At 40.7% G+C, this 27,569-nt stretch overlaps 1 protein-coding gene across 1 annotated transcript in view; it reads left to right on the top strand.

The window, feature by feature from the left end:
• Positions 1-26,796, top strand: part of rad23ab (RAD23 homolog A, nucleotide excision repair protein b) — a 41,869-nt gene extending 15,073 nt beyond the window's left edge. The window contains exons 4-10 of the mRNA XM_049588061.1: positions 2,642-3,084; positions 3,886-3,932; positions 11,837-11,964; positions 12,053-12,170; positions 13,805-13,989; positions 16,896-17,042; positions 24,281-26,796. Coding sequence (XP_049444018.1) covers positions 2,642-3,084; positions 3,886-3,932; positions 11,837-11,964; positions 12,053-12,170; positions 13,805-13,989; positions 16,896-17,042; positions 24,281-24,394 — 1,182 coding nt within the window. The 3' untranslated portion in view covers positions 24,395-26,796. The remainder of the gene's footprint in view (positions 1-2,641; positions 3,085-3,885; positions 3,933-11,836; positions 11,965-12,052; positions 12,171-13,804; positions 13,990-16,895; positions 17,043-24,280) is intronic.
• Positions 26,797-27,569: the final 773 nt, after the last annotated feature.

Below are 27,569 nucleotides of genomic sequence, written 5' to 3'. Positions count from 1 at the left end.
AGTCCTGCGACCCAGGAAAATTTTGTTCTCACCTGCTGCTCGCCTGTGTGTAGTTCATTTTTACCCGTGCCTGTACCCGTACCCTTAAATTTATATATATCTATATATCTATATCTATCTATCTATCTATCTATCTATATATATATGTACACATATATATATACATATATGTACACATATATATGTATACACACACACACACGCACACACACACACACACACACACACACATACACACACATATATTTACAGCGTTTTGCAGGAGGAAGTATAAGAGATTTTTTGACAGTAGTTTAATAATGGTTACAATCAAATGAAAAGTAGGAGCAATTAAAAACCATTACTGAATTTAAAAAAGTATGGTATTACTAGTAAAATGTTTAGCTGTTTGGTCTTAGGGATTGAACTGCAACTTAAGGCCCATTTATGCTCAACGTTAAATACGGATCCGGATACAGACGGAGCCTTCTGTCCGTGCTCCGCGTTCATTTCGTCCGTATTTCTGCACGTTTCCATAAAGCTTACGGATACGGGCCAAACGGAGCAGTACCACCGGGAACCGTGGGGGCAGTGTTGCTGTTACTACCCGATAGGTAGCTCTTGTGAGACACGAAGAAGAAATAACAATTCAATTTATCTCATCGGCAGCATAGACATATGATCGGCAGTACTAAAGAAAAGAATTCTCCGCCCTCCAGTCGCGATGTATTTAACGGCCTCACCGACCACCGCCTCCTACAACGCTGCCTCTGTTTTTGTCTTTTATGCAAGAGGTACATTATCAATATCTCCCCCACAGTCACCATGTTTGTTTTTGAGTTTGTTGCTGTCTTAAACTTTTGACGCTGGGCTGCCTCCTGGTGGATATATTGGTTAACATCCATGCCAACGTAAAAGGCGCATGGAAGTATGTGGGCAGTGACGGTAACATCGTTGAAATGGACGTATACATTTTCGTACGTAAAGGGAGCATAAATGAGCCCTTAGCCTTATGGTTGTACCAACCACTAACCATGCAACATACACTAATCAGCTGCAACATTAAAACCACTGACAGATGAAGTGAATAACACTGATTGTCATTGGGAGAGGCATTGCCATGAGGGGGTGTACTCGCTCTGTAATGGTGTTTGGGTCATTGGAGTGTGTTAAGTCGCATTCACATGAATGCCAGGACCCAAGGCTTCCCAGCAGAACATTGCATTGTAACAAGATGATCGATGTTATTTACTTTACCCACCAGTGGTTTCAAAGGGTTAGTTCTGTTTTTTTGAAGTGAGAGTGTATGAGGTTCTTATACATAGTCAGCACGTTACCTTTAGTAAATGACGCTTGGCATCATCACCCCCCCATTTACATTAACAAATAGTTGCAGATAGAAACTAAACCAAAAATACTTAAGGAATGACTGTAATCACACATTGTCCATCATAGTCAGCCAAAGAGTCATGCTATTATCTGAAGGACTCCACTGTCGTACATCCATACCTCTACTCTTTACCCCCGCAAAATGACAAACAACCTCTGACTATGACAATATGACATGACTGAGCTGTTGTACCGATAGAATTGCTCCAAATTTACCATGTAAGACAATGTAGTATGGGTAATTCCTATTTTTTACCTAGCCTTTATAAGTGACCAGGCTATTTGTTAAGCCATTATTTGAATACCAGCTTTCATTTGACTTATGATAATATGCTGATATGTGCTGATATGAAAATATGAAATACAAACTCATCAGTAGGGCTGGGCGATTAATCGTATTTTAATCTCAATTACGATTTTGGCTTCCCACAATGATGAAAACAGGATAATCGAAATGAAATGATTATTGTGCTGCATGCCGTGGTGGCATGTTGCGCTTTGTCTTGTGTTGTAAAAGCAGTGTATCCTTCCTTCCCCGGCAGCTGTGTGTCTAAACATTTTCTGTTTCAGCTCGTGTTGAGAGGGAATAGGGAGTCGCGCGGCACGTTTCTCCAGCGTTTTGAATTTGAAACTACTTGAAGAAGATGACAGAAGTAAGGTAAAACTAAGGCGACATGGCGGGATGCTGTTAAGTAACATGTTCGCTGCTGTTTGTGTTAAATTGCGAACTTATTCCACAAATTTGTCAGCGGTTTTGAGCTGGGAGAGCTTTTTACAGCGGTGACGCAGAACTGCATGCACAAAGCAGACACGCACACACACAGGGAGGAGGAGTAAAATCATCCCACAGATCATCACACGAGTCGATCTTTTTAACTTACGTGTAGCAGAAGAAGCAACGGCCCATTTAACCAGGAACACATGAAAAGCTTTGTGCTATAAATCCATGAGGTTATCGGCTCTGTGTGTGATTAAAAACAAGCAGAATCATGTGGTGACAGGTGTGCTGTTGTGTTGTGTCACGCCACTTTTAATTCTGCAATGCCAGTACGTGGTGTATAAGGACAAACTGGGGCGGCTTTGATCAGTGAATAATCGTGTTTAATAATCGTGATTTCAATGCCAGTCAAAATAATCATGATTATTATTTTTGCCATAATCGCCCAGCCCTACTCATCAGCCTGGTCTAGTTAAGTGAAATGAATAACGCAATGTTGCTACTTTTGGTCATCATAACCACACAACTATGATCATTTCTTAAATGTCTTTTTAGCCTAAACCAGCTCCTCCTCCTCCTCAAGCAGCCCCTCAGCCAACTCCCCAACCAGCTGTAGCTCCAGCACCACCCTCAGCCTCTGGCCCAACACAAGTGCCCTCCACACCGACACATACGATGTCTGCACCCACACCTGCACCACAGTCAGTGCCTCCCTCTGAAACCTCGCCCACAGTCCCAGAAAACACCCCCCTGGCTTCTGTTGAAGCAACAGCACCTCTGGACTCAAAAACTGCCCCAGCCTCAGCTTCAGCTCCTCCTCCTGCCGCTGCCCCAGTTCCAGCACCAGAAGTTGTCCAGACAGCCCCAGCCCCAGCCCCAGCTCCAACTCCGGTCCCCGCAGACCAACCCACCCCCACTGCCCAGCCAGAAGACAAGCCAAGGGAAGAACCTGAGAATCAACCATCTGGCACTGCACAAGTCCACTCCACTGTTCCTAGGTTGGAGGAAACCCATATTTATGTACACTAAGAGTTTAATGCATCATCAGGTTAAGCAAGAAACCTGTTTAAAATGTCATAACTGAATTAGAAAACCTGCATTAGCTAGGAAAGCTCACACTGGGATAATGCAAACCTGGTTTGATGGTTAATTTTCTCTGAACAAGTTCTAATGGCATGAAAACACTTAACTGCTGCTTTCTTCTGTCTGTTTTTTCTCCCCTACTGAGAATCAGGATTATTGTGTGTCTTTAACACAGCATGTTGCTGAGCAGTTAAAGTATTCATTTTTCTTAAATGAACCTAGCTAAGACTCAAATAGTAAGACTTTTTCCAAAGTCCTGTTCACTCACAACAAGAAATATGAATCAGGTTTAGCCATGCCAGAGACATGGCAATGTTGGTCTGATCAGATTGGTCCAGACTAAAATATCTCCACAAATAATGCAGTTACATTTTGTGCAAACATTTATGTTCCCCTCAGGATGAATTGTAATGACACTGCTGATCCCTTAACCCCTTGCTCCATCATCATGTAAAAATTATAATTTCTCCAATACTTTGGTTAATGACCAAATACCTTTAACGCTAATGAGTTTTACATTGTGTTAAATTCTTATTAGTCAATGTTGGCATGAAGACATGTTAAATGAAGATGTTACTTAATACCCGCTCAACATTAGCATGCTAGCATTCAGCAGCCTCACAGAGCTAGGTGGATGCTTACTGTAATAGCATGGGCATTGGAATGTTGATTTACTTGACTGATTGATTTTTTTTCTTTATTCATTTCTCCCAAAGTCTTGTTGATGAGCTGGGCCTCCTTGAAGAAGCAGCATCGATACTGGGTAATGCATCTGTGACTTTTCTTTCCTATGTCATAAATGAAAAAATACCACTGTATAGGTTATATGTTGGTTTCCCTTTAAACCTTAGTTCCTCGTTAATAGAGCCTGAATGGACTAGCTAGTGGGATGTGTTGTCCAACCATGTTCAAAGACAAAGTGACTCTGCCTGTTCTAAAGGGCCACACTGGATGACAAACCTGCAGTTGCAGCCTCCTCTCCACTGCATCCCTCTGCCTCCCTGATCAAACAACTCTGTGCTTTAGTGTGTCTTTTTAGTCTCAACATGAAGAACTGTCCAAAAGGGGCACACTTTCAGATAGTCTGTCCTAACAGGCATAGATGGTGTTGAACTCAGGTAACTTGAGTCCTGAGACACTGGCTATGTAGTTGTCAAATGAAGTGGGCCTGTTTTCACAGTCAGAAAGGGGTCTTAAAATATCCTCAGCTGACATGGAAGATGTCCTCTAATTTGTTAAAACAGTTTTACAGTGTGTTTACGCAGGTAGAAGATTAGGGAAACTTGATTTCTCCTGCTAGATTTCTGTTGGACAACACTGATTTCTTGGCCGTGTATATATGTAACCAGTTTTCAAATTGGCTTTTTCTATGTAGGATGTCTAGGACAGATGGGGAAAGTATCACTTGGACAGCTGCCCAGCTGGCTGAATTGAAAAAGATAACTACATGCCGTGATGCATGCTTGTAGTAAAAATAATGAAATTCAAAATCCAACTAAAATTAAAACTAACACAAAGTAGCCTCTAGGTCCACAAGATTTGTGAAATTCAGACACATTCGTGCTGTGAAATGCTGAGGTTTTTCTTTTTTCACACACACACACACACACACACACACACACACACACACACACACACACACACACACACAAACACACAGCAGCAGCACTACCAGAAAATCAGTAGGTCATGGCTCAAAATTGCTAAGTGATAGGGGAGAACTCTGGTTACTGATATGTTGCAGGTATATGGGGATTTACAGTTATCAGGTGTCCAGGGGTGCCTCCAGAAATTTTTCATAGGGGTGGCCAGATGGGGCCACTTAAAATCTTGGGGTGGCCCACCAAAACTAAAAGCCATAATTTCAGGATTTTATTTTACTGCTGTAGTATATAGGCTAGTAAAAAACTATCAGAAAGACTTAAGGAAACGCCTACTGATACACTTTGGTTTATTGTGTTACATTTAATGTTACTAATGATCTAATGTGCATAGACTAATAACAATACAGTTAACATTTTGAGTTCCACAATAATCTTGTTTTATTGTGTTATGTATATGTTAGGCGATTCATTGTTTTTAAAATAGGCTAGTTATCCTTTTCCTTAAAAAGACACATACACAGCTTAATTTAAAAGGTGTACATTTATTGTAATCAAAACAATTACTGGGAAAAAGCAGGTACTGGCACATACAAACAGAAGCAAGTACAGAAATACTCATATCTTTGCTTTATATAACAAGAATTTCCCACCAGGGATCAATAGTCTTTCTTATTCTGATTACCAGGCTATACAGTATGTTTAACAAACACTCATATCTTTGCTTAATGTAATACAAAAAAAAAAAAAATTACAGTTACAAAAAAATTCCCACCAGGGATCAATAGTCTCTGATTCTGATTACCAGGCTATACAGTATGTGTAATAAACTCTCATATCTTTGCTTAATGTAATACAAAAATAATTAGATTTACAAGAAAAAATTCCCAAAGGTCCGACCTAGTGTTTGAATCCCATTAGTCCGACCTCCCAAAAATCCGACCGCAGTAAAGTTACATTTCAGGGGGGACCAGGCAACTTTCCCCTTTCAGTAAACACAGAGCAGCGGTACCACTAAACAGCTGCAATGTCTCTATGCGCGGACTGTGAGGACAGTTGCGTTTATCTCATTGACGGGAAATTACATCATCTGCTATATGTGACATACATGCCCTTATTTGGATAACACATCCTGGTATTCCCCACGCACGGGAAGATGTTTTAAGTAGCGGGGGCTGCTAACTGAATAAATGAATGAATGAGTGACATCATTGTATTTTTTTTCCCTGCTGTATAGCGCATCGCACGTAGCCACTCACTAGGCTGCTGACTGGCTGCCATAAGCTACACATAAATAAAACATTAAGAAGTTCTAACAAATGCAAATTTTATTAGGAGGGCAACAGTAGAATTCACCACATGACAAAAGCAGACAAGAACTACCGTAGTTTGAGCGCTGTCCTTGGTGCTGAAGATGTCCCCGAGCCTGTTACAGGCAGCGGTTATAACAAAATCACTTTAAGCGCTGTCCTTGGTGCTGAAGATGTCCCCGAACCTGTTACAGGCAGCGGTTATAACAAAATCACTTTAAGCGCTGTCCTTGGTCCTGAAGATGCAAAAACAAACATCTATACTCCAAAACTCACTACCTCTGACATGATGAACAAAGACAGTGTACATAGATAAAAAAAAAACAACATCAGCAGAAAAACAGAAGTCCTGCAAACCAACAGCAAGCAGCGATCACCATGGCCAAATAACGTCGCATATCTGTAACTAGAAAAGCATTCGGAGAGCTCAGACCTCCGCCAAGCAGCTCGGATTTCCCTCCATTTTATTATTTTATCCACTTCGCTTCAACTGATCACCACCAACATTTTATCATCTGTTCCTTGTCCCATTATCAACCTTTCCTGAAAATTTCATCAAAACCCGTTCAGAACTTTTTGAGTTATTTTGCAGACAAACAGACCAATGCCGGCGAAAACATAACCTCCTTGGCGGAGGTAATAAAGAAATAAAAACAAGACAGCTGTTGGCAACTAACGCTGTTGCTGCTCAGCTACTATTAGGCTACTACTGTTATCCAAACTAAATTAAAGCAAGCAAAGATTGTTTATAATTGTGTTATATGTGTGTAATTATGTTATAATTCCACATTATGTTGCCGCCTTTCCACAGCAAATAAATTATTTCCTTTTAACAAATGGCTCAGAGAAATGCTGTCTAGCAAAGTTAAATATTTTCACCATCATTTTAGTTATGAAATAGCCTCACATGTGATATTCAAGGTGCACGCACACACAGGCAGGATCTCACACACATAAAACGTGACTGGAATGGAAACAAGCAGTACATGCACAGTGGGGGTTATTTATTTTCTGTATCGGCGTGACACACTGTGCATTGCAGGGGTCTCATTCATAAAACAATGTGTAATGTGTGCCCGTGGCTGGAGGCATTATTTTTATGGGTTGTCTGTACCTGTCCGTCCCATTCTTATGAATGTGATATCTCAAGAATGCCTCAAGGGAATTTCTTCAAATTTGGCACAAATGTCCACTTGGGCTCAACAATAAACTGATTAGTTTTTTGGTGGTCATAGGTTAAAGGTCCAGGGGCCTCATGTACAAAGACTTGCGTGGATTTCCTACTGAAACATGACGTACGCTTAAATCCAGAAAACGTTGTACGCACAAAAATATCCAGATGTATGAATCTGTGCGTACACATGAATCCAAGCACATTTCCTTTGTACATCCCAATCAACGTGGAATTGAACGCACATGTTGGAGTACCCGACCCCTCCCTGTCCACGCCCCCATTTAAATATGCAAATCATATTTAAATGAACCCTGCACCTGAGATTCCCCTCTCTGCACCATCAGAAAACTAAAACAAAAGAATGAGTAAGACGGGAAAAAAGAAAAATTTCACAGAATGCGAACTGGACACTGAAGTGGAGGCGCGCAAAAATGTCCTTTTTGGCACGCTGTCCTCTGGCATCAATACTAAACACAAGAGGAGTGAGTGGAAGAGTGTGTGTGAGGCTGTCAATGCTGTGGAGACAGAAAAGCGTACACACGCAGAATTAAAAAAGAAGTGGTCCGACATTAAGGTGGACGTGAAGCGGAGGAGGGCTGCCCACCGCCAAAGTGTGGCCAAAACAGGTGGGGGGACAGGAGAGGAGGAGCTCACCCCCTTTGAACAGAGAGTTGCCTGGGGTCAGTTGAAAGCAGACAAATAATTATGTGAACTGGATTTACAGTTTCCATTTGTTAATCTTATACACCACTTACACGGATCACACACTATTGTTGTAAATGAATGCAGAAGTGCACCGGGGAAAAGGTGAGGCTGATTAAGAAATGTCACACATTACGCATGGGTTTATTGACATGACTACTTTACACACAGAGACAATCAGGGGCTTGTTAGAAAGCTCTGAAGCTGTAGTTTAACCAGCAAAAACAGCAAGTCACCAACTTTAACCACTGACTAGTACTGATGCTGTGAAGACAGGATAATATTTGGGGGCGCACATGCTCAGTGCGCATCAGGGGGATTAATATTAGGACAATTAAACAAATAAATTATTTACTCACCAAGAAGCCACCCATCGCGCACAGTGCCAGCTAGTAGTCTGTTCCCAACCATACTGTTACTCAGAATGTATGAATCGTGCGTTGAACCAGGCCACCTCGCCACAATGCTGGTTAATCGCATTTGCGCATCACATCTGTACATTGATCGAATGAAAATGCTTCCTGTTGACATAAACAAATTCATCCTGTGATGGTGCTTTTATACTGTAGCCATGTGTGTGCAGTTGATAGCTCCGATAACATTAGGAAAACCGGCTGTCGCTGCAAATTGCACTTTAATGTTGGCCTGTTCAGCTGCATTGTAGGGAATTTGATATATCTGGCTGACATGTGGATAATTCCATCCCACACAGCTGGCATGGTTCGGCTCAGGGTCGACTGGCGCAGTCCCGATCGGTTGGCCAGCTCCCTTTGGAATGTCCCTGTTGCTAGGAACCCCAGTGTGGTCAGCACCTGTATGGATACAGGCAGCGCATGGCTCCTCGCCGTGTCGCGCTGCCGGCTGCGCACAGTTCCAGGAAGATTGGCCTCGGGAACCTAAAGCAGCTGATGAGCCAGTTGTCATCATATGCCAGTGCCATCTGTCTCTGAACACACACTCTCTTCGTATTGCGCCATTTACAAATCTTCTAATACTGCTAAAGCAGCCGTTGTTGTTAACGGTATTTTCGGCACCACTTTGCGCATACTCTTATATCCACTCATCTAATTGCAGACACGTGGGTGTGTTAATTGTTCATCAGTGTTAATTGTTCATGTGTCTGTGATGTGCACATCATGTCACACCTCGTCTTGTTAGTTAAGTTACTTTTTGTTTCTCACATTTATCTTTGTTGTTTTATTTTGAAACTCACCTGTTGTCTCATTTCAGGTCCTTCACTTCCTGCCCTCGTGTTTTCCCACCTGTGTGATTACCTGCCCCGCCCCTAATGTGTTGCACCTGTGTCTCATTGTCTCCCCTCCCTGTAGAGTATTTAGTCTGCTTGTTTTCTCCCCTCTGTGCCAGTTCGTCTTGTTTCTTTGTGACAGCGTTCCAGCGTTTTTTCCTTGTGAGTCTTCAGTGTTTTTTGACCAATAGCTACCCTTTTTTGATCCTGCTTTTTGCCTGCCGTCTCTGTACCTTTGCCTCCGCTGTTTGACCTCCTGTGTACCGACTTTGGCGAGATTAAAGGACAAGTTTATGTTTTCCACTGTGCACGAGTCTGCTTTTGAGTCCCTGCGTATGTCAGTCTTTACACATCACTCTGAGGACTAATTGTTTTCACATTTATTTATTATAACAATTTCCCAGCATCACCTCTAAGTGTCGCCAAAGGATCAACAGCTGTAGAAACGTGCGTACGCCAGCCATGAAGTTGGCGTGAGGCACTGCACATTTCCACGGTCATTTCACTCTTGATACATCTGAACTTTGCCGTGGAAAAGGACGTACGCCACGTTTTTGTGCGTACGCACCCTTTGTACTTGAGGCCCCGGGTCACTGTGATATGGTCTGTCTCGTTTTCGTTAACCTGATACCTCAAGAACACCTCACAAAATATGTTTTTGGCCATAGCTCAAGAATTCATATGCTAATTATTATAAAGCTTCACAGAAACGTCCAATAGGATAAAATAATGAAGTGATGACATATATCCAAAAGGTCACTGTAACATCATAATGTTCAGCAAAAACACTCTTCTGTCCATTGCTCGACATAATTTCTCAGGCACAGAAGGGGAGACATTTAATCAGACACTGAATTTGTGACACTAATCCTGGACATCCATCTTAAAACTGTGCTGATTGTATAGATTTTCTGTGCAGCTGTGGGGGAATTGTGTGTGAAGCACTCATGTTTTCACAAACATGGCTGTAAACTGTAATGTAACTGCAATTTGACTGGTTCGCAAAGGTTAATTTAAAGACAATTTTTGGGCATTTCTTATTATGATAGTGACTGAGAGAGACGGGGGAGAGGGATGGCATTCAAAGGGCTGGACACGAGTCTGGGTCGCTGTTGTAAGGACTCTACCCAGTGACCTACTGGGGTGCCATTTTCTGACAGTGCTACTCCTCAGAATGTTTCATCAACATGGTTCTTATATCCCTGGATCATAAAATATGTAAATATTCATACGCATTCATATACAGATATTATTGTTTTGAAAACATGTCTAATAACACTTGTTTACCAATTGATGGCAGTTTGAGATAGGCAAATAAGTTCTGAATATAATAATATGTGACATGTTTAATTAGGACAGGGTTCCTACTGCTAAAGGCAAGTTAGATTCAGAACTTTTAAAGACAATTTTTCAATGCCACTTGGAATAAAATTTAAGATGAGTATTCCATTAATCAGAGTTGAAGAAAAAAACAACATGAGCAGATCTCAGTTATATAGGGTTAGAGACAGTTTGTCAGTGTTGTAACATAAATGACTTTTTGTGTTGTCATAAATGAGGGTAGAACAAAACTGGGAAATAGCTTGCATTTGTTGATGGGTTTTCTTGGTGATTTTGTGTTCCTTACTCTGTATGTGGGATTCCACTGCCTTGATTTACATTATGCCAAGTTGGAAAATCTTTTTGCATTAAATACATCAAGCCCTGTACACAATGCCTTTAGCCAGTTCCAGCTCTGAGCATCCTGGCAGGAAAGAAAAATATCAGTGTTTCAATGTTACGCAAGCGGTTACGTCAGTGGGAGGCCTCCACGTGGGGAAGACAGACGAACGCTCGGCCAATCATTGCATTTGGTCCGAATGCAATGATTGGTCAGAGTTTTCTTAGAACCATATACGAATGGTATAATTATGAGTTTTTATCTCTGGTGGAATTCACTTACATTTTATTGTGCCATCAGCTTATTAATTAGCCTGGAAATCCAGACCCAAATCTAGAAAGATTTAGGGTCTGGCTATGAGTAATGAAAATGGCCCAACTTGAGCGGCACCAAGCATGCATTTGTAATTATCACTGCATGCAATTGGATAACACTACGACCAATCAGAACAATACACGGGGTGACGTATACGCTTATCTACCAGCGGAGCTAACTGGTAGATTAGACTCTTGCCGTATCCGGTCGGCAAAACAGCAAAAACGTCCTTCTTGCAAAGGAAAGACTCGAGCACCGTCTTCTGTTCCTCTTTTAGAGAAAAAGCCAAGTCTAACTCGTTCATTGTAGCGGCCAAAGCCATTTCAAACAACTGGTATTCATCCGTAGCCATCTTGCAATGTTTACTGACTGATTCCGGACTTCGTTGTCACAGCGCTGTCGTCATCTGTTTAGCTCGGTTCTGGCCCGCCTATATCAGATACACCAATGTAATTGGTGCAGCTCGGTTTCATGGGCATAGGTAATGAGCATCATTACTGATTGTCAGAGTGACTTGCTAAGCAAATTCAAATTGGGCTCTCGTGAGAACTCGTGATTTCCAGGGTACTTATTAATAGCATTTTAACCTAAACAAAGAAAAGTGTAAAATTTCCAGAAAGGTAAGTGTCTCTGTCCTACCTCTCCTGTTGTTTCCACAGTGACAGGTCCAGCCTATGAGAACCTGGTGTCAGAGATCATGTCCATGGGTTACGAGCGGGAACAGGTAGTCGCTGCACTCAGAGCCAGTTACAACAACCCAGACCGAGCAGTGGAATATCTACTCATGGTGAGCATTTAATCTGTCTGTGTGGTTTATTCACAGCCCTGCCTGCCACTGCAATCTAGAGTGTGAAGTAAATGTTTCTGAACTACAGGGTATTCCAGCAGAGGCCAGTGATCTGCCTCCTCAGGAGCCAGTTAGACAGAGTGCTCCATCCAACCCCCCCACCGCTGCTACACAAGAACCACGGCAGCCCCCAGCAGCTGCAACCAGTAAGAGCACACCTTTATCACCACTATCTATGTTCGTTTATTCATCGTGGCAACAGAGTCCAACTGCAGGGCTCACTCCTGCTGACCTCAGATCTGTTGGCCAGTGGGTTGAGTGGAGTCCTCTATCTCTGCTCTGGGGGTAGAAGATGCACATAGCCCAGGAACTACTGGGATGGAGTTTGCAGTGCCGAATGCAGCTAAACAGCACTCACTGCCTCTAGTATCAGTTTAAGAACAAAGGGCAGACTTCATTTGTAAACAAATGGAACACCGGCACTCATAGATTTCAGATATCGACAGCCTGATGATAATAATAATAATAATGATAATAATACTAATAATAATAACAATAATAACTTTATTTATATAGCACAATTCATGCATAAAATGCAACACCAAGTGCTGAACATTAAAGTCAGTCACTTCAGTGATGATTTGATCTTCAGGTGTTTTAAACATATATATTAATTTTGACCAGAAGTGTAATAAATGAGGGGCAGATGTTTCTCTATATCACCCTTGAAGAGGACATACATTGAGAACTGTACAGAGCACTGAGTAACAACACCCCCATTTTAAGGCTCAATTATACTCCCTTTACATATGAAAATAGATAGGTCTGTTTTAAATGTTGTAAACGTCATTGCCCTCTATTTTCATGTGTCCTTTATAATGGCATAGATACAACCAGCTGATGGAACAAGAGGGCAAGGTCAAAAGTTTCACACAATAGCAAACAAGGAGTAATATTGTACCTTTAAACGGAGGCAGTACTGTAGATGATGGTGGTTTGTAAGGCCATTATATGCATCCAGATATGTAGATGAAGAATCCTTTTCATTATATCACAGATTTATCATGTTCCGCCATTATTTAAATGTCTTGTTGTTGTCCCCTTCGGTTATATCATGCTTGAACTATGCTACTCTGCCTCTTTGATCTTCGAGGGTGTTGCTCTGTTTCATCTGTGTCCACAAGCGTTCAGGAAACATGCAAGAATATGGAAGAAATGAATGCAGAGAACGAACAGAAGATGTTGAGCATGAATGCCCTTAGAGTACTGTCACTGGTGGAAAGGCTGAACAGTTCCAGGGTTTAGGTACATGTCCATATGGGTTTCATACAGTACTAAAGTTACTATACCAAAGGTTTTCAGTGGAAATGGGGCTTTAGTTCCTGAGCTCAGTTTGTGTGAGTCCTAGTACCTGGACCTATTTGGTTAAAAAATTACACTTTACCTTTTTTTTCGTAACAACCTATGGGTAAGAACACCACACAGAAAGTGGAATTTTTAATCACCGCTAAGCAGATATAACCTAGTAGTTAATAAACAATAGTTAACTTACTGTCACTAATGTTAGAAAGATAACATGTCAGTAAGGAGTAGATTGTTGCACGAGGTGCTGTTGTTTTTGTCACCAACATTATGGTACCACTAATCTTATCCCAGTTAACCAAATGGGTTATGGATTTTTGAAGAGGAGGAACAAGGAAAAAAACACCAACATTAACAACACATATAGATATTTCTGGTTTTCAGTGTGTATATTTTAATTTTGTTTGTTTGTTAATTTTGTTATCAAGGTCTATCACACTAAACCAAACCAGTGGTAACCAACCCGTCCCCTCTACAGCAGGGCCTGTGTCTGGCAGCCAGCCTCCCTCTGCTGGTGGAGGCTCTGTCTCCACAGGGAACCCTCTGGAGTTCCTGAGGAACCAGCCTCAGTTCCAGCAGATGAGACAGATCATCCAGCAGAACCCGGCCCTCCTACCAGCCCTTCTGCAGCAGCTAGGCAGAGACAACCCACAGCTGCTGCAGGTACTATACCAGCACACTCACCGCCCTACAGTGGCTTTCTGCCAGTGGTTAAAGTTTTTCTGTTAGTAAGATATTTCAAAACCTGTTAACAGAGCAGTAAGAGAATTAAGTCTCTGAGCCCAGGTAAAAGTGTTTTTTTATGTAGGTCTGGGAGTTTTTAAAGACTGTCTCAACAAGAAACTGTTTAAGGGGCACTTTTGTTTACGACGGTACATAATGCTAGCCTGGTGAAACCATCCTAATCTTGCGAGCTCATATTCTATTTCGCTCCTCAGATCAGTCTGGCCATGCAATCATAAATGCGCATTCTGGCATCAGTTTAAGCTTACTGGGCCAATCACAATCGTTTATTACTTTGGGGCGGGTTATTTGAAATCACGTCATCAGAATAGGAGGGACAAGGAGCGGAGTGAATGCATTTCGTAAACAACCAACATAGCTACTGATTTTGAAACTGTGATGGTAAATGTGTTGAATGGACTGAAATGTACATTTTCTTTAAAAGCAGAGCAAACGGCTGCACTGAAAGCTTTTATTGAAAAGAAGGATGTGTTTGCCGTCCTTCCTACGGGGTTTGGTAGAAGTTTAATTTACCAACTGGCTCCGCTGATCGGGAAAAAGATGGGACTCAGTGAAAACCCAGTGGCTATTGTTGTTTCTCCGCTAGTTGCTCTCATGGAGGAGCAGGTCAGGGAAGTGACCAAGCTGGGAATCACAGCCATGCAACTCGGAGTCCACAGTGAGGAGGAAATCCGCAAAGACGGCAACACTCTTTCCCAGACATCATCACAGCTCATCTCCGCTGCAGCTTGCTGGTCTGTTTACAGTTGTGTTGTGCTAGCCTACGTCACACGTTTCGTTTACTTTGATAGGTTTTCCGTCTTTCCAATTGCGTGCCGTTGATACCGCCCCTCAGGAATAGAGGAAATGTACAGTCCGACAGTCCAACGGCAGGCTAACATAATGCAGCTCCAGTGTGTGATTTTAGACAGCAAGCCGGCATCACTGAAGCAAAAGAGGCATGATAGGACTGACATGTAACACAACAGCATTGGCCTACAGTGTGACATGTAAAATATGTACTGGCAGTGCTTTAAAAACAGTAACAATGGCATTAACATGGCAATAACAATCATTTACCGTCTGTTATATGGCGCTAATCTCGTCCTCTCCTCGGAGGGTAAGGATCGCCTGAATCTCATTGTTTTTCCAATTTGTGAACATATTCAGCTGCTGTTCTTTTTCCTTGTGTTAGCTGCTAACTGGGATTGGCTACTTTTTTTAAATCTCCCGTAATGGGTTGCACATCACACCCGTGCTGCACATGATCCCATCCTGCCCACTGTCCCATTTATACAGGCATCATTTTGCTGTTGTTACTCCCTCTGACGCAGGCTTAAAGACGAGACAACTTTGTCCCCTCATTCTGCGACTGTACCTTTATACAAAATGGTGAGGTGGGATAACTGGAAATTCCCGCCTTGAAGAGGCAGTGTAAAAGGGGTCAGGTTAAGAAATTCCTGGAAAAGTTATACATTGTTTTGGCTTTTTAAAATTAGTTCATCAGAAAAAAACAAAAAACACAAACATCCAATGTTGCTCAAAATACGGTCTTGTATTACTAATTTAAGATCTAATGCTGCGCTGCTTGACTGTTGAAACGTCAGTGTCATTAGGTGATACTATAGATTGTGAAGATAAGTGTGATACACATAGACCTGACTGACATCGCATCATTGCCAAGGCTGAGCTCTTTTGGGTGATGAAATGCGCACGTGTCATATCAGGAGAGAAATAGAAAAATGCCGAAAAGCTGATGTGTAACAGGTGAATCAGAGTTTTCACACTGAGATGTCAAGCCACACGGGATACATAAATATTCACTGTCAGTGTGGTAAACCGCTGAATAATGCTGGTGTAAGTTACTACTGATGGATAGATAACATTAGCTTGAGTGGGAGGCTGCTGCAGTACAGTCATACAGTAGTAGCAATTACAGCCTAATTGTTATAAGCAATTTAAGCAATAAAAATGTAGACTGTTGTAAAAAGGAAACCAATTAGTTATTCGTTAAGAGACTTGTCTTGTTGTCTCTTTTGTATATTGACGTTGCTCTTTAATAAAGCAAAAGTATTTCTTAGTTGATGGATTAATTGATAGAATACTTGATAATTTATTGACATTTACAGGATCTTTGGTTACTACAATAATTATGGAAAAATATCACACAAATGTCCTATAGGATAATCAATCAATCAATCAATCAATCAATTTTATTTATATAGCCCAATATCACAAATGATGAAGTGATGATTTTTTATAATCAAAGGATCAAAGATCAGCTTCAGTGTGACATCATAATGTTCTGCAAAAAACACTTTTCTGGCCATTACTCATCCTCATATCTCAGGAACAGGAGGGGAGACATTTGGTCAGATACTAAATTGATGACTCTAATCTTGAAACTGTGCTGATTGTATAGATCTTTTGTGCTGCAGGGGGGGGGAAATGTGTGAAGCATTCATGGAAGAGGCATACAACTGCTAGGCAGTAATTGTAGTTGCTACTTCAGGAGCTATTTGAATTTAATCTGTATCTACAAAAGTGGCAGACATTTGAATCCAGTTAGAAATATTGTTATGAAAGCATCGCCACTGGATAAGAAAGCTATATTCTTCATGACATATCGATTAAATACAAATACATAACTAAGTATACATTTCTTTAAATTTTATTTTGCAATTGTCAGCAATGGAAATATGTTACAAAAGTGTTGGCAAATACATCTGACAAAATCATGGATGCCATTTTACCATGTCTAATGTAGACTATTTGATTGGGTGTAATTGTAATCCGCTGATCTGTGTCAGTTTTGCTTTTATGTCATTTTTATGTATTACTTGCAGCAAATCACCCAGCACCAGGAGCGTTTTGTGCAGATGCTGAATGAGCCACGAGGTGACGACACAGGAGGTGAGGGGGCTGAGGCCCAGGGGTCACCCCACACCAACTACATCCAGGTCACCCCACAGGAGAAAGAGGCCATTGAGAGGGTCAGTAACCACTGTCTTTATTAAGTCCAATTAAACTGCATTGTTTGTCTGGAAATTGCACAGCTTGTGCTGTGATGACGTATTTATGGTTTACCAAAGAACACAAACCTATGAAATAATATTTACCTTTCTTTTCAACATGTTGGATTCAACAAAACATTCTGTGCACACTTGTTTAAGTGTGCACTGAACCCACAAGCTGCCACACAGTGAGGAGACATTCACTGCAAAACAAGTCATGAATAATTTTGCTCTTGGCCATTCAAAATCATGACTCATGTTTTCTTATTTATCTACAATGAAATGATCTGATAATGATGCAAAACACAAACACTACAGATTTAAAGGGCTAGAAGCTACAACATCACTAAGACATTTTCGGACAGTGAAGGTGAGTATTAATGTATCTGTATTTCTCCTATTTCGATGATAATGTACGGTGCATAGTCATCGAGCAATGTGACACCTCGTTGTGCAATGAGTGAACTGACCATCTTAAAATCTGGTGTATTCTTACAGCCCCAGTTCCCCAAAAAAGTTGGGACGCTGTATAAAAACTGAATTCAGTGATTTACAATTTTTTCTTTTCATCCTTTATTTAACTGAATACAGTATAATGACAAGATATTTGATGTTCAAACTGCTAAACTTTATTGTTTCCTGTAAATATACACTCATTCTGAATTTGGTGGCTGCAACATGTTTCAGAAAAGTTGGGAAAGGGGCAACAAAAGACTAGGAAAATTGTGGAATGCTCAAAAAACACCTGTTTAAAATATTCTTAAAATGAACAGATTAATTAGTGTCAGATGATAGTACCCTAATTGGTGTAGTGTAAAAAAGTTAACTCCTAATCAAGTAGAATGATTATACTGCATAAGTTGATTAAGAAACAATGCCTTATGACCATCATATAACCATGTTTTATGCATAAGTTCTTATAATACTGAGTGAGATGCATCTATATATGTTAAAACACTGTTATACATGCCAGAGTATTCATAATATGAGTTTACATTGTATCCATACACTAAAGAACACACACATTCAAATATAACCTATCATGCTCTGTATAATGATACACACACACATTCAAATGTCTGTATTACCTAATGCACATAAAGGTTCATACTGCATAAGGGCACATGAGAGCACAAGGGGCTGCATAAAGAAAGTCCCTAAAATTCACATGTTTTTTAAAAAATAAAGTGAAAGCGAATCCGGAGCTAAGGGTGGAAAACTTGGGAAATTCCAGGCTCAAAACGAAAGTATTACACCATTAAAATCGGGCCTGCTCATGATTGGACAAAAGAAAAAGGTTTCCACCAATAGAATTGGGTTAAAGTGGGATGGATTAGCAGAAAAAGGCGGAGACTCTACCCAGTCTCCACCAGCATAAAAGCAGATGTGTTGAGAAGCGGTTTTCAGTCCGGCTCCGGGGCTTGACTCGATGAGTTGTATGTGTTAAGCTTGTGAACACATTAAACTCGATTGCATCGGACTCTGCCTGTCTCCAGTGTTTTCTTGAGTGCTGCTTAGTTGAATCCAAGGTACCAGATCGACATCTGAGGACAATTGAGAAGCAACGTTGAGGACAAGGTCGGGAGCCTACAGGCCCAATTCCAGGCACCGATTTTTGCCTCTTCATTGGGTATGACAGAGCCATCTGCGAAAGGCTAGGTTGTTCACAAGGAGGGATGGTCACGGGGCGCTGGTGGCTTAGTGGTAGAGCAGGCGCCCCATATACAAAGCTGTTGCCACAGCGGCCCGGCTTCGAATCCAGCCTGTGCCCCTTTGCTGCATGTCATCCCCCCTCTCTCTCTTTCCCCCTTCACGCTTATCTGTCCTGTCCATTAAAGGCAAAATGGCCAAAAATGTATCTTTTTTTTTTTTTTTTTTTTTAAAAAGGAGGGATGGTCACTTTGTGAAGTTTCACATTTACAGTCCATAATATCATCAAAAGATTCAGAGAATCCAGAGAAATCTCTGCATGCATGAATGAATGAATACTTTTTATTTCAGTTACATACAGTACAGGCCAAAAGTTTGGACACACCTTCTCATTCAATGCGTTTTCTTTATTTTCATGACTATTTACATTGTAGATTCTCACTGAAGGCATCAAAGCTATGAATGAACACATGTGGAGTTATGTACTTAACAAAAAAAGGTGAAATAACTGAAAACATGATTTATATTCTAGTTTCTTCAAAATAGCCACCCTTTGACTACTGCTTTGCACACTCTTGGCATTCTCTCCATGAGCTTCAAGAGGTAGTCACCTGAAATGGTTTTCCAACAGTCTTGAAGGAGTTCCCAGAGGTGTTTAGCACTTGTCGGCCCCTTTGCCTTCACTCTGCGGTCCAGCTCACCCCAAACCATCTGGATTGGGTTCAGGTCCGGTGACTGTGGAGGCCAGGTCATCTGCCGCAGCACTCCATCACTCTCCTTCTTGGTCAAATAGCCCTTACACAGCCTGGAGGTGTGTTTGGGGTCATTGTCCTGTTGAAAAATAAATGATCGTCCAACTAAACGCAAAGCGGATGGGATAGCATGTTGCTGCAGGATGCTGTGGTAGCCATGCTGGTTCAGTGTGCCTTCAATTTTGAATAAATCCCCAACAGTGTCACCAGCAAAACACCCCCACACCATCACACCTCCTCCTCCATGCTTCACAGTGGGAACCAGGCATGTGGAATCCATCCGTTCACCTTTTCTGCGTCTCACAAAGACACAGCGGTTGGAACCAAAGATCTCAAATTTGGACTCATCAGACCAAAGCACAGATTTCCACTGGTCTAATGTCCATTCCTTGTGTTTCTTGGCCCAAACAAATCTCTTCTGCTTGTTGCCTCTCCTTAGCAGTGGTTTCCTAGCAGCTATTTGACCATGAAGGCCTGATTCGCGCAGTCTCCTCTTAACAGTTGTTCTAGAGATGGTCTGCTGCTAGAACTCTGTGTGGCATTCATCTGGTCTCTGATCTGAGCTGCTGTTAACTTGCGATTTCTGAGGCTGGTGACTCGGATGAACTTATCCTCAGAAGCAGAGGTGACTCTTGGTCTTCCTTTCCTGGTCGGTCCTCATGTGTGCCAGTTTCAGTAGCGCTTGATGGTTTTTGTGACTCCACTTGGGGACACATTTAAAGTTTTTGCAATTTTCCGGACTGACTGACCTTCATTTCTTAAAGTAATGATGGCCACTTGTTTTTCTTTAGTTAGCTGATTGGTTCTTGCCATAATATGAATTTTAACAGTTGTCCAATAGGGCTGTCGGCTGTGTATTAACCTGACTTCTGCACAACACAACTGATGGTCCCAACCCCATTGATAAAGCAAGAAATTCCACTAATTAACCCTGATAAGGCACACCTGTGAAGTGGAAACCATTTCAGGTGACTACCTCTTGAAGCTCATGGAGAGAATGCCAAGAGTGTGCAAAGCAGTAATCAGAGCAAAGGGTGGCTATTTTGAAGAAACTAGAATATAAAACATGTTTTCAGTTATTTCACCTTTTTTTGTTAAGTACATAACTCCACATGTGTTCATTCATAGTTTTGATGCCTTCAGTGAGAATCTACAATGTAAATAGTCATGAAAATAAAGAAAACGCATTGAATGAGGTGTGTCCAAACTTTTGGCCTGTACTGTATATCTAGAGAAAAAATATTCTCTATTCTCTAATATTCCACACAAATGTTCACACACTCAATAAACAAAAAGAGAATAGGCAGAAGCCCAAGGATTATTTTTGCCTATCCCATATCAACCAAAGGATAACCCAGAGTATCAACAATACTAAAGAAATGAGATATATAAATTAATAATTAAATACATTATGCTCTTAATTATAATCCTGGGTTCTTTTACATTTTGATCATTTTACATTATAATCTGAAATCATTTTATATTTTAAGGCTTTTTTAAAACTCAACTGAGAGCAACATAATTTCAAATCTGAGATTTGAAGATCTGCTTTAAAGGAAATGGCCACTTTAGAATGAAAATACAGACAGTACTTACTGACCCTAATGCCGACAAGAAGTCCAGTGTAGTTTTTTAATCCACAAACTCATTTGGGGTATTGGAGGATAACAGCTAGCCGGAATAATAGCTACACTTGAAGTGCATGGAACCCACATTTTGAAAATGTAATAAAACTCTGCTAATGCATTTCAAAAACGTCAGAACGGCTCATCCGTCGTAATCCAAGTGCCCTGAAGCCACGGCGTGCAAAATGGACTTGAAAAGACGTAATTTACTCCACTTTTATAGCATAATTTCTCACCGTGGTTAGTTAGCCTGCCCTGCAGGCTTGCTGTGTTTACATGGCAACACGCACTCAAGAACTAGCACCACCACTAGCCATCAGCTAGTCTTTAGTTATTCTGCTAGGCCTTACAATTAATGGATAAAAACTCAAACTAAACATTGTATTTACAAAATCTGCATTCTTCATATGATTATTAGATTTTAGCAAATCATTGATGAAGTCACCACAAACCTAATCTCTCAAGACAGATTCTGCAATTACATTGTAATGTAGGAAGAAAATTTTTTTTTTTTTTTTTTTTTTACCGATGGATTTCCAGATTGCCACAAACCAGAATCACCTTAATATGTTTTTCATATTACTCAGAAATCTAATTAAATTGATCAATACAGTGTTCTATAAATACAACTAATTAATATGTTTTTGGATCTTTCAGCCTCAATTTCAATAGTTACACATTCCATCAAGTTGTCAGTAACAGTTGTCATATTACCAATAATTTTGCATTTAGGAGCAGACATTACAAACAGGGCAAAAGATCGCAGTGTGTGTTAATAGGTAATGTGAAGTGATGTTATGTAATGTGATGCGTTAATGCGTGTCTAATTATAGAAAATATAGAAACATTTTTATATTTAACAGTGTTCATATATTTAGTATAATATGTTATATCGTCTGATTCAGCTGTAATCTGATGGGGCCCAAATGCACTTGGCAGCAACTCAAAATAAAACACAAAGATAGGCCTATTGTACAGACTGGTGAAAATTTTGCTTCTACTTATGTCATTCTTGCAATATTAGGTTGAGGTTAATTGCATTGATGAACTGCTGAAATTACTTCCTATTCACATAATCTCTTTTATGCTCAGATGGAGCTATGATGGAGATGTGAGTCACATAAATGCAGCCAATTAGTCAATTCTTTGAATATATGAAAAGGGTTCATAAATCATTGCACAATGTATCAAGTAGATTAATTTCTTATAACAATGACAACCCTGCAGTTCTGTGGAATTCCTCTTTGATGGTCCTTTCTGATTTATGCCCACAGAAATCCACAAAAACAAGTATAAGTCTTTTCAGAGCCAGAGTCACTTTTCTACTGGCCTGACAAACAGTTGCCTCGCCAATGTGTTCAGTATCTCCGATGTTATAAAGAAAACTGCTGCTGCCTAAGAATCAAAGGGCAATGCATAAGATTTGCTCAAATGATCATGTTTGTGTAATATTTGATATATGTGGGTGGAACAGATTAGGATAAAAGATAGAATGTGGGGGTGTCGGTGGCTTAGTGGGTAGAGCAGGCGCCCCATGTGCAAGGCTGTTGCCGCAGCGGCCCGGGTTCGAGTCCAGCCTGTGGCCCTTCGCTGCATGTCATCTCCTCTCTCTCTTCCCCTTTCACACTTAACTGTCCTGTCAATTAAAGGCAAAAAATGCCCAAAAAAGTATCTTTAAAACAAAAAAAAGATAGAATGTGAGGTGAAATTGTATCTTTCATATAGACACTCCTCCAGGAAGACATCCAAACAAGGTCTAATCACCATCTCCTTCCGCAACAGCCCCTTCATAAATTGTGCCTCAATGTCCATGACTTCATTCACTAAAGGACACGCAATGTTTCTCCTTCCTGCTACATGCTCAGCAGGTGATCAGCCTCAGGCTCAGATGAAGCAAACCTGTGAGCCAGCAGATTTGCTTCACAGAGTATGCTACCATAGTAACTTTCTAAAATAGGGCCCTGATGTACCTTTCAGTCTTATCATTACTTTGCAGTTCCTTGTCTAGGTGTCCTGAATTCGTTTCTCCTTCTTCAGGATTCTTGCTTGTCATGCAATTTCAGCATTTCTCTTTGTGAGATGCTCATTAACATATACACCTGTGCCCTTAAGCTTTTTTGCAAGCTTAAGCACTTCAGTTTTATGTGTTCTATACACAAATCAAATGATGATGTTTGGCCTGTTGTTTTGTTTCTGGGGTATGGTGTGGCAAGCAGCTATATTTTTACTGTCCAGAGGAATGTCTTTGTTACTGAAGAAGTTAATGACTTGCTGCTCAAGTCAGTGCGGTTCACCTCTTGGTACATTCTCACCCTCCTTGTCACCTGCTGTGATTTGTGCATAGGTGCGATGGGGCGTCTCCAGTCCAGTTATCACTGGGTCATTTATTCTGTGCCAGATCTTCCACTGCTCTTTCAAGCTCTTCAATTTTCTTGTCTTTTTCTATAATCACAAACTTCACTTGTCGCACTTCATCAATTAAATCCAGTAGGCCCATCTGTTGTTTTGCCACCTTACTTAGTTCCTCTGACAGCAGCAGTAGCTCAGTCCATGGGGACTTGGGTTGGGAACCGGACGGTCACCTGTTCAAGGCCTGCCACCAAACCCCCCCACTGCTCTGAGCGCCTGTCATGGGCAGCCCCACTCTGACATCTCTCCACTTAGTGCATGTATAGGTTCTGTTTGTGCATGTGTGTGTGTGTTCAGACCTGTGTGTAATTGACAACAGAGTGAAAAAATTGAATTTCCCCTCTGGGATTAATAAAGTATATAAAATTAAATTAAAAATTAAAAATTAAATGATGGTCAGAGAAAACTTGATTGCTTTGTTGCAAAACAAAGTTTATCAGTTAGAACAATAAATATCTTGTCTTTGTACTGTATTCAATTGAATGTAGGTCGAAAAGGATTTTCAGATTATTGTATTCTGTTTATATTTATGTTTTACACAACATCCCAGCTTTTTTGGAATCAGGGTTGTGTATCCTGTCGTGATGTTTACATGTATATGTAAGCGTGTGTGCCCTGATTATATGTTTTGTTGCAGTGGACATAGAAACAAATTCCACATCGACTGTAAAGGCTGAGTAGGCAATGAATTCTTGAATCTTGACAGTAACTGTCTCAGACACAGCTGGGGTGATGTGTGTGTGTGTGTTTGTGTAACACTAATTTGTACGATGTGTTTCAGTTAAAAGCCCTGGGCTTTCCTGAAGGCTTAGTCATCCAGGCTTACTTCGCCTGCGAGAAGAATGAGAATCTAGCTGCTAACTTCCTGCTACAGCAAACATGGGATGATGAGTAACCAAACATCACCTGACACATCACCAACATTCAACAGAGGGCCGCAGAGTAGACGACAGCCCCATACAAGGTCCACCAGGGAGGAATGAGGACAGGAGAGAAAGAGGACATGTCTTTTCACGTCATGTGACTGTGGTCTGATGATGGGGTGTCATGGTGATGATGACGACAACATGCTGTTCAAAGTTAGTTGTGCTGCCTACCCTCCATTCAGCTGTGATGATCATTATAGCAGCTCAAACTGAGCTGCGCCTCACTGCTGCTATCATTACTGCTGCCGCTTGTGCCGAGTGATCACACTGAGAGAAGTCATGCCTGGAAACATGCCAACAGTCTGCATCACCTTCATAGGGCTTTGATTTACAGGGTTTCCTCTGCAGTCAGCTCTTAGACTGCCTTTAGAACATGGGTTTGTCTTAGACTGCTGTTCACATACAGTGTATACACTATGGAGTGTAAATATTTAGAATATATACATTACAAAATAATGTATGTTTGCAAATCCTCTGTGTTGGGTTTACCTGAAAATGTGATGCAAACTGTTGACTTTACTGTTTGAGAGCTAGCATTGCTTTATATTAGTTCAGGTCTGATCATTTAATTTATTCTGCTTCTTTTATCCTTGGTAAAAAAACAAAAACAAATCCCAAACACTCAAAATATTTCAGCCTCAAAAATAGCATAAAGTTAGGTAGTGTTTCGACCTTTCATTAATCATGCAGATGTGGTTCTGTGGTTTGATCTAAGACAATGACATATGCAAGGTGACTGAAAAGTACTGCAGGAGTATGTGAAACTTTGCCACCTAATCCTGTCAGAAAAAGAAAATTATGAAATGTTATGGATGGAAAGTCAAAATGTGAAGATAATAAACAAATGTATTAGCATTTAAGTCAATATTTTGTGAATGTCTCATAATTTTGACTTTGCAAGTCAAAATTTTAACAGACTGTTTGACTTACTCTCTCAAATTTGTTTTAGTGTCATTATTTTGACTAAAAATCTTAAACTTGCTTTATGTTCATTTTGACTTAAGTCAGTATGTTACTTTAAGATGAACAGATTAATTAGTGTCAGATGATACTTACTGGATCTTTTTTTGACTTGAATAAGTCAACATAAAACATTTGACATACAGCAACAATTTTTACATGGTATCTCCGATTTATGACTTTGATTTTTTAAGTATTTTTATTTCAGTATCTTGACTCACCATAAGAATATATATTTATTTTTATTATTCTCAACTTTATTTTATTTTATTTGTCGCAGAAATAGGCTTCCCAAAAACTAATACATTCAACATTTGGTGAAAACTGTCACAAAACCCTGCACTCTATTTTAAATACACAATGAATTAGTTCTGCAGTCACAGTACATTATGACTACTTGGTGTCAAGACTATGTGTGCTGTGATATTCTATTTTTTGGGACAAGAGGGCACACCCAGATGCAGCGCTCAGCTTGAACTGTCATCATCTTCTTTCACTGTGAAGGGTTTGTTTATTTAGTTATTTTGCAGAAGAAGGAATATGAAGGCTGATTATGAAGTGCCACATAGCATGCTTTGTGAGCTAAATATTTGACTTTTTTTTATTGTAAGAAAAGTTGTGTTCTTTATTAATATTTCATTCGCGGGAATGATCAAACATAGTCCACTTCCTACTTTCAGACAATCTTTTTCTGTTGCATTTGTCTCATATCACATCTTCTATGCATCTCAAAGCTGTAAGAGTTTGAGCCATTGCTCCTTCATGCCTTATGGTTCTCAAAGACTTGAACGTTTTTAATTTTACAAATGGGGTTATAGTTTACAAAATAGTGTTTAAGATATTTCACAGGTGAGTGTCCTAGGATTGGCGATCATCAACACAGTTTTAATTATTGCTACATAAATTAATTAATTATTGATAATTAATCAGTTATTGTTTCAAAGGTGGACTAAAGGGAATTTGAATAAGTGCTAGAAGCCAAAACAAAGAAAAATATTTTTTCAGCATGTTCTTTTCTGTCTTGCCTTTTACTTCTCTTTATTGTGTTTGAGCTGGAAATGACTGGAGGTTTTGTATATTGTTATTAGAAATGGGGTATACAAACTTTGGGGGGAAAAAAGGCACTTTAGTGTGACAAATGCTGTTCTTTAGCTGTGATGGGTTGTTGGTTGCATGAGATTGTTACAGAGTTATTTATAGCATGGCAGTGGGCTAGGAATGACGAAACCACCAGTGTGGTGTCATTCTGGTCTCAGTTTGTCTGTTGTTTTACCCATTTTGTCTGTTTGTTTTTTGGGTTTATAAAAAAAAAAATACTTCCAACTTTAAATACACCAGTTGAGGTTTTGCTGAATAGTTGTGAAAAACTTTTGTTAAAGCATTGTGTAAAATAAATGGCTTTTACAAAGTGGGTGAGACAAGGTGATGTTTCATTATGAATGATCTAAGTGCACGCATGAACCTAAGCCTCGCATATTTCACAGTTATGAACCCTCATCAGGTTAGCTTTAACCAATGGTGTAGACCGTAAGGGTAGGAATCACTAGAGGCCCCCAGATACAATATTATTATACTACGTCAGGACAGGGGGAGGAGGCCCTGAGGGACTGCTTCCAGACCACTGTGTGGGAGGTACTCAGCAACTCCCATGGCGAGGACATTGACAGACTCACATCATGCGCTACGGATTATATTAACTTCTGTGGGAAAAGCACCGTACTCACCAGGACTGTACGCTGCTTCTCCAACATCAAACCATGGATTACTCCAAATATAAAAGCTCCCCTGAAGGAGAAGCGGAGAGTTTTAACTCTGGAACTAAGGAGGAGCTGAAGGCCGTGCAGAAGGAGCTGCGGAGAAACATCAAGCGGGGAAAGGAAGGATTTAAAAAGAAGATCGAGGAACAGCTGCAGCAGAGCGATGTCAGCGGAGTCTGGAGAGGTCTGAAAACCATCTCAGGACACAAACAGCCAGACTCCCAGTCCAGAGGTGACCAGAAGTGGGTGAATGATCTGAATCTGTTCTTCAGTATATTTGATCAGTCTGCCCCTCCCCTGGCCCAGACATCACAGCTGCAACCCCCCACATCCTCACCTTCACCTTCCTCCCCACCTACACTCCTGGCACACTGCATCAACACCTCCCCTGGACATCTCACCACCCCCAACTCCTCCCCCCACCTCA

The sequence above is a fragment of the Epinephelus fuscoguttatus genome, linkage group LG10 (assembly GCF_011397635.1).
Source record: "Epinephelus fuscoguttatus linkage group LG10, E.fuscoguttatus.final_Chr_v1".
Taxonomy (NCBI): Eukaryota; Metazoa; Chordata; class Actinopteri; order Perciformes; family Serranidae; genus Epinephelus; species Epinephelus fuscoguttatus.
This window is presented reverse-complemented; position numbering and strand designations above follow the sequence as displayed.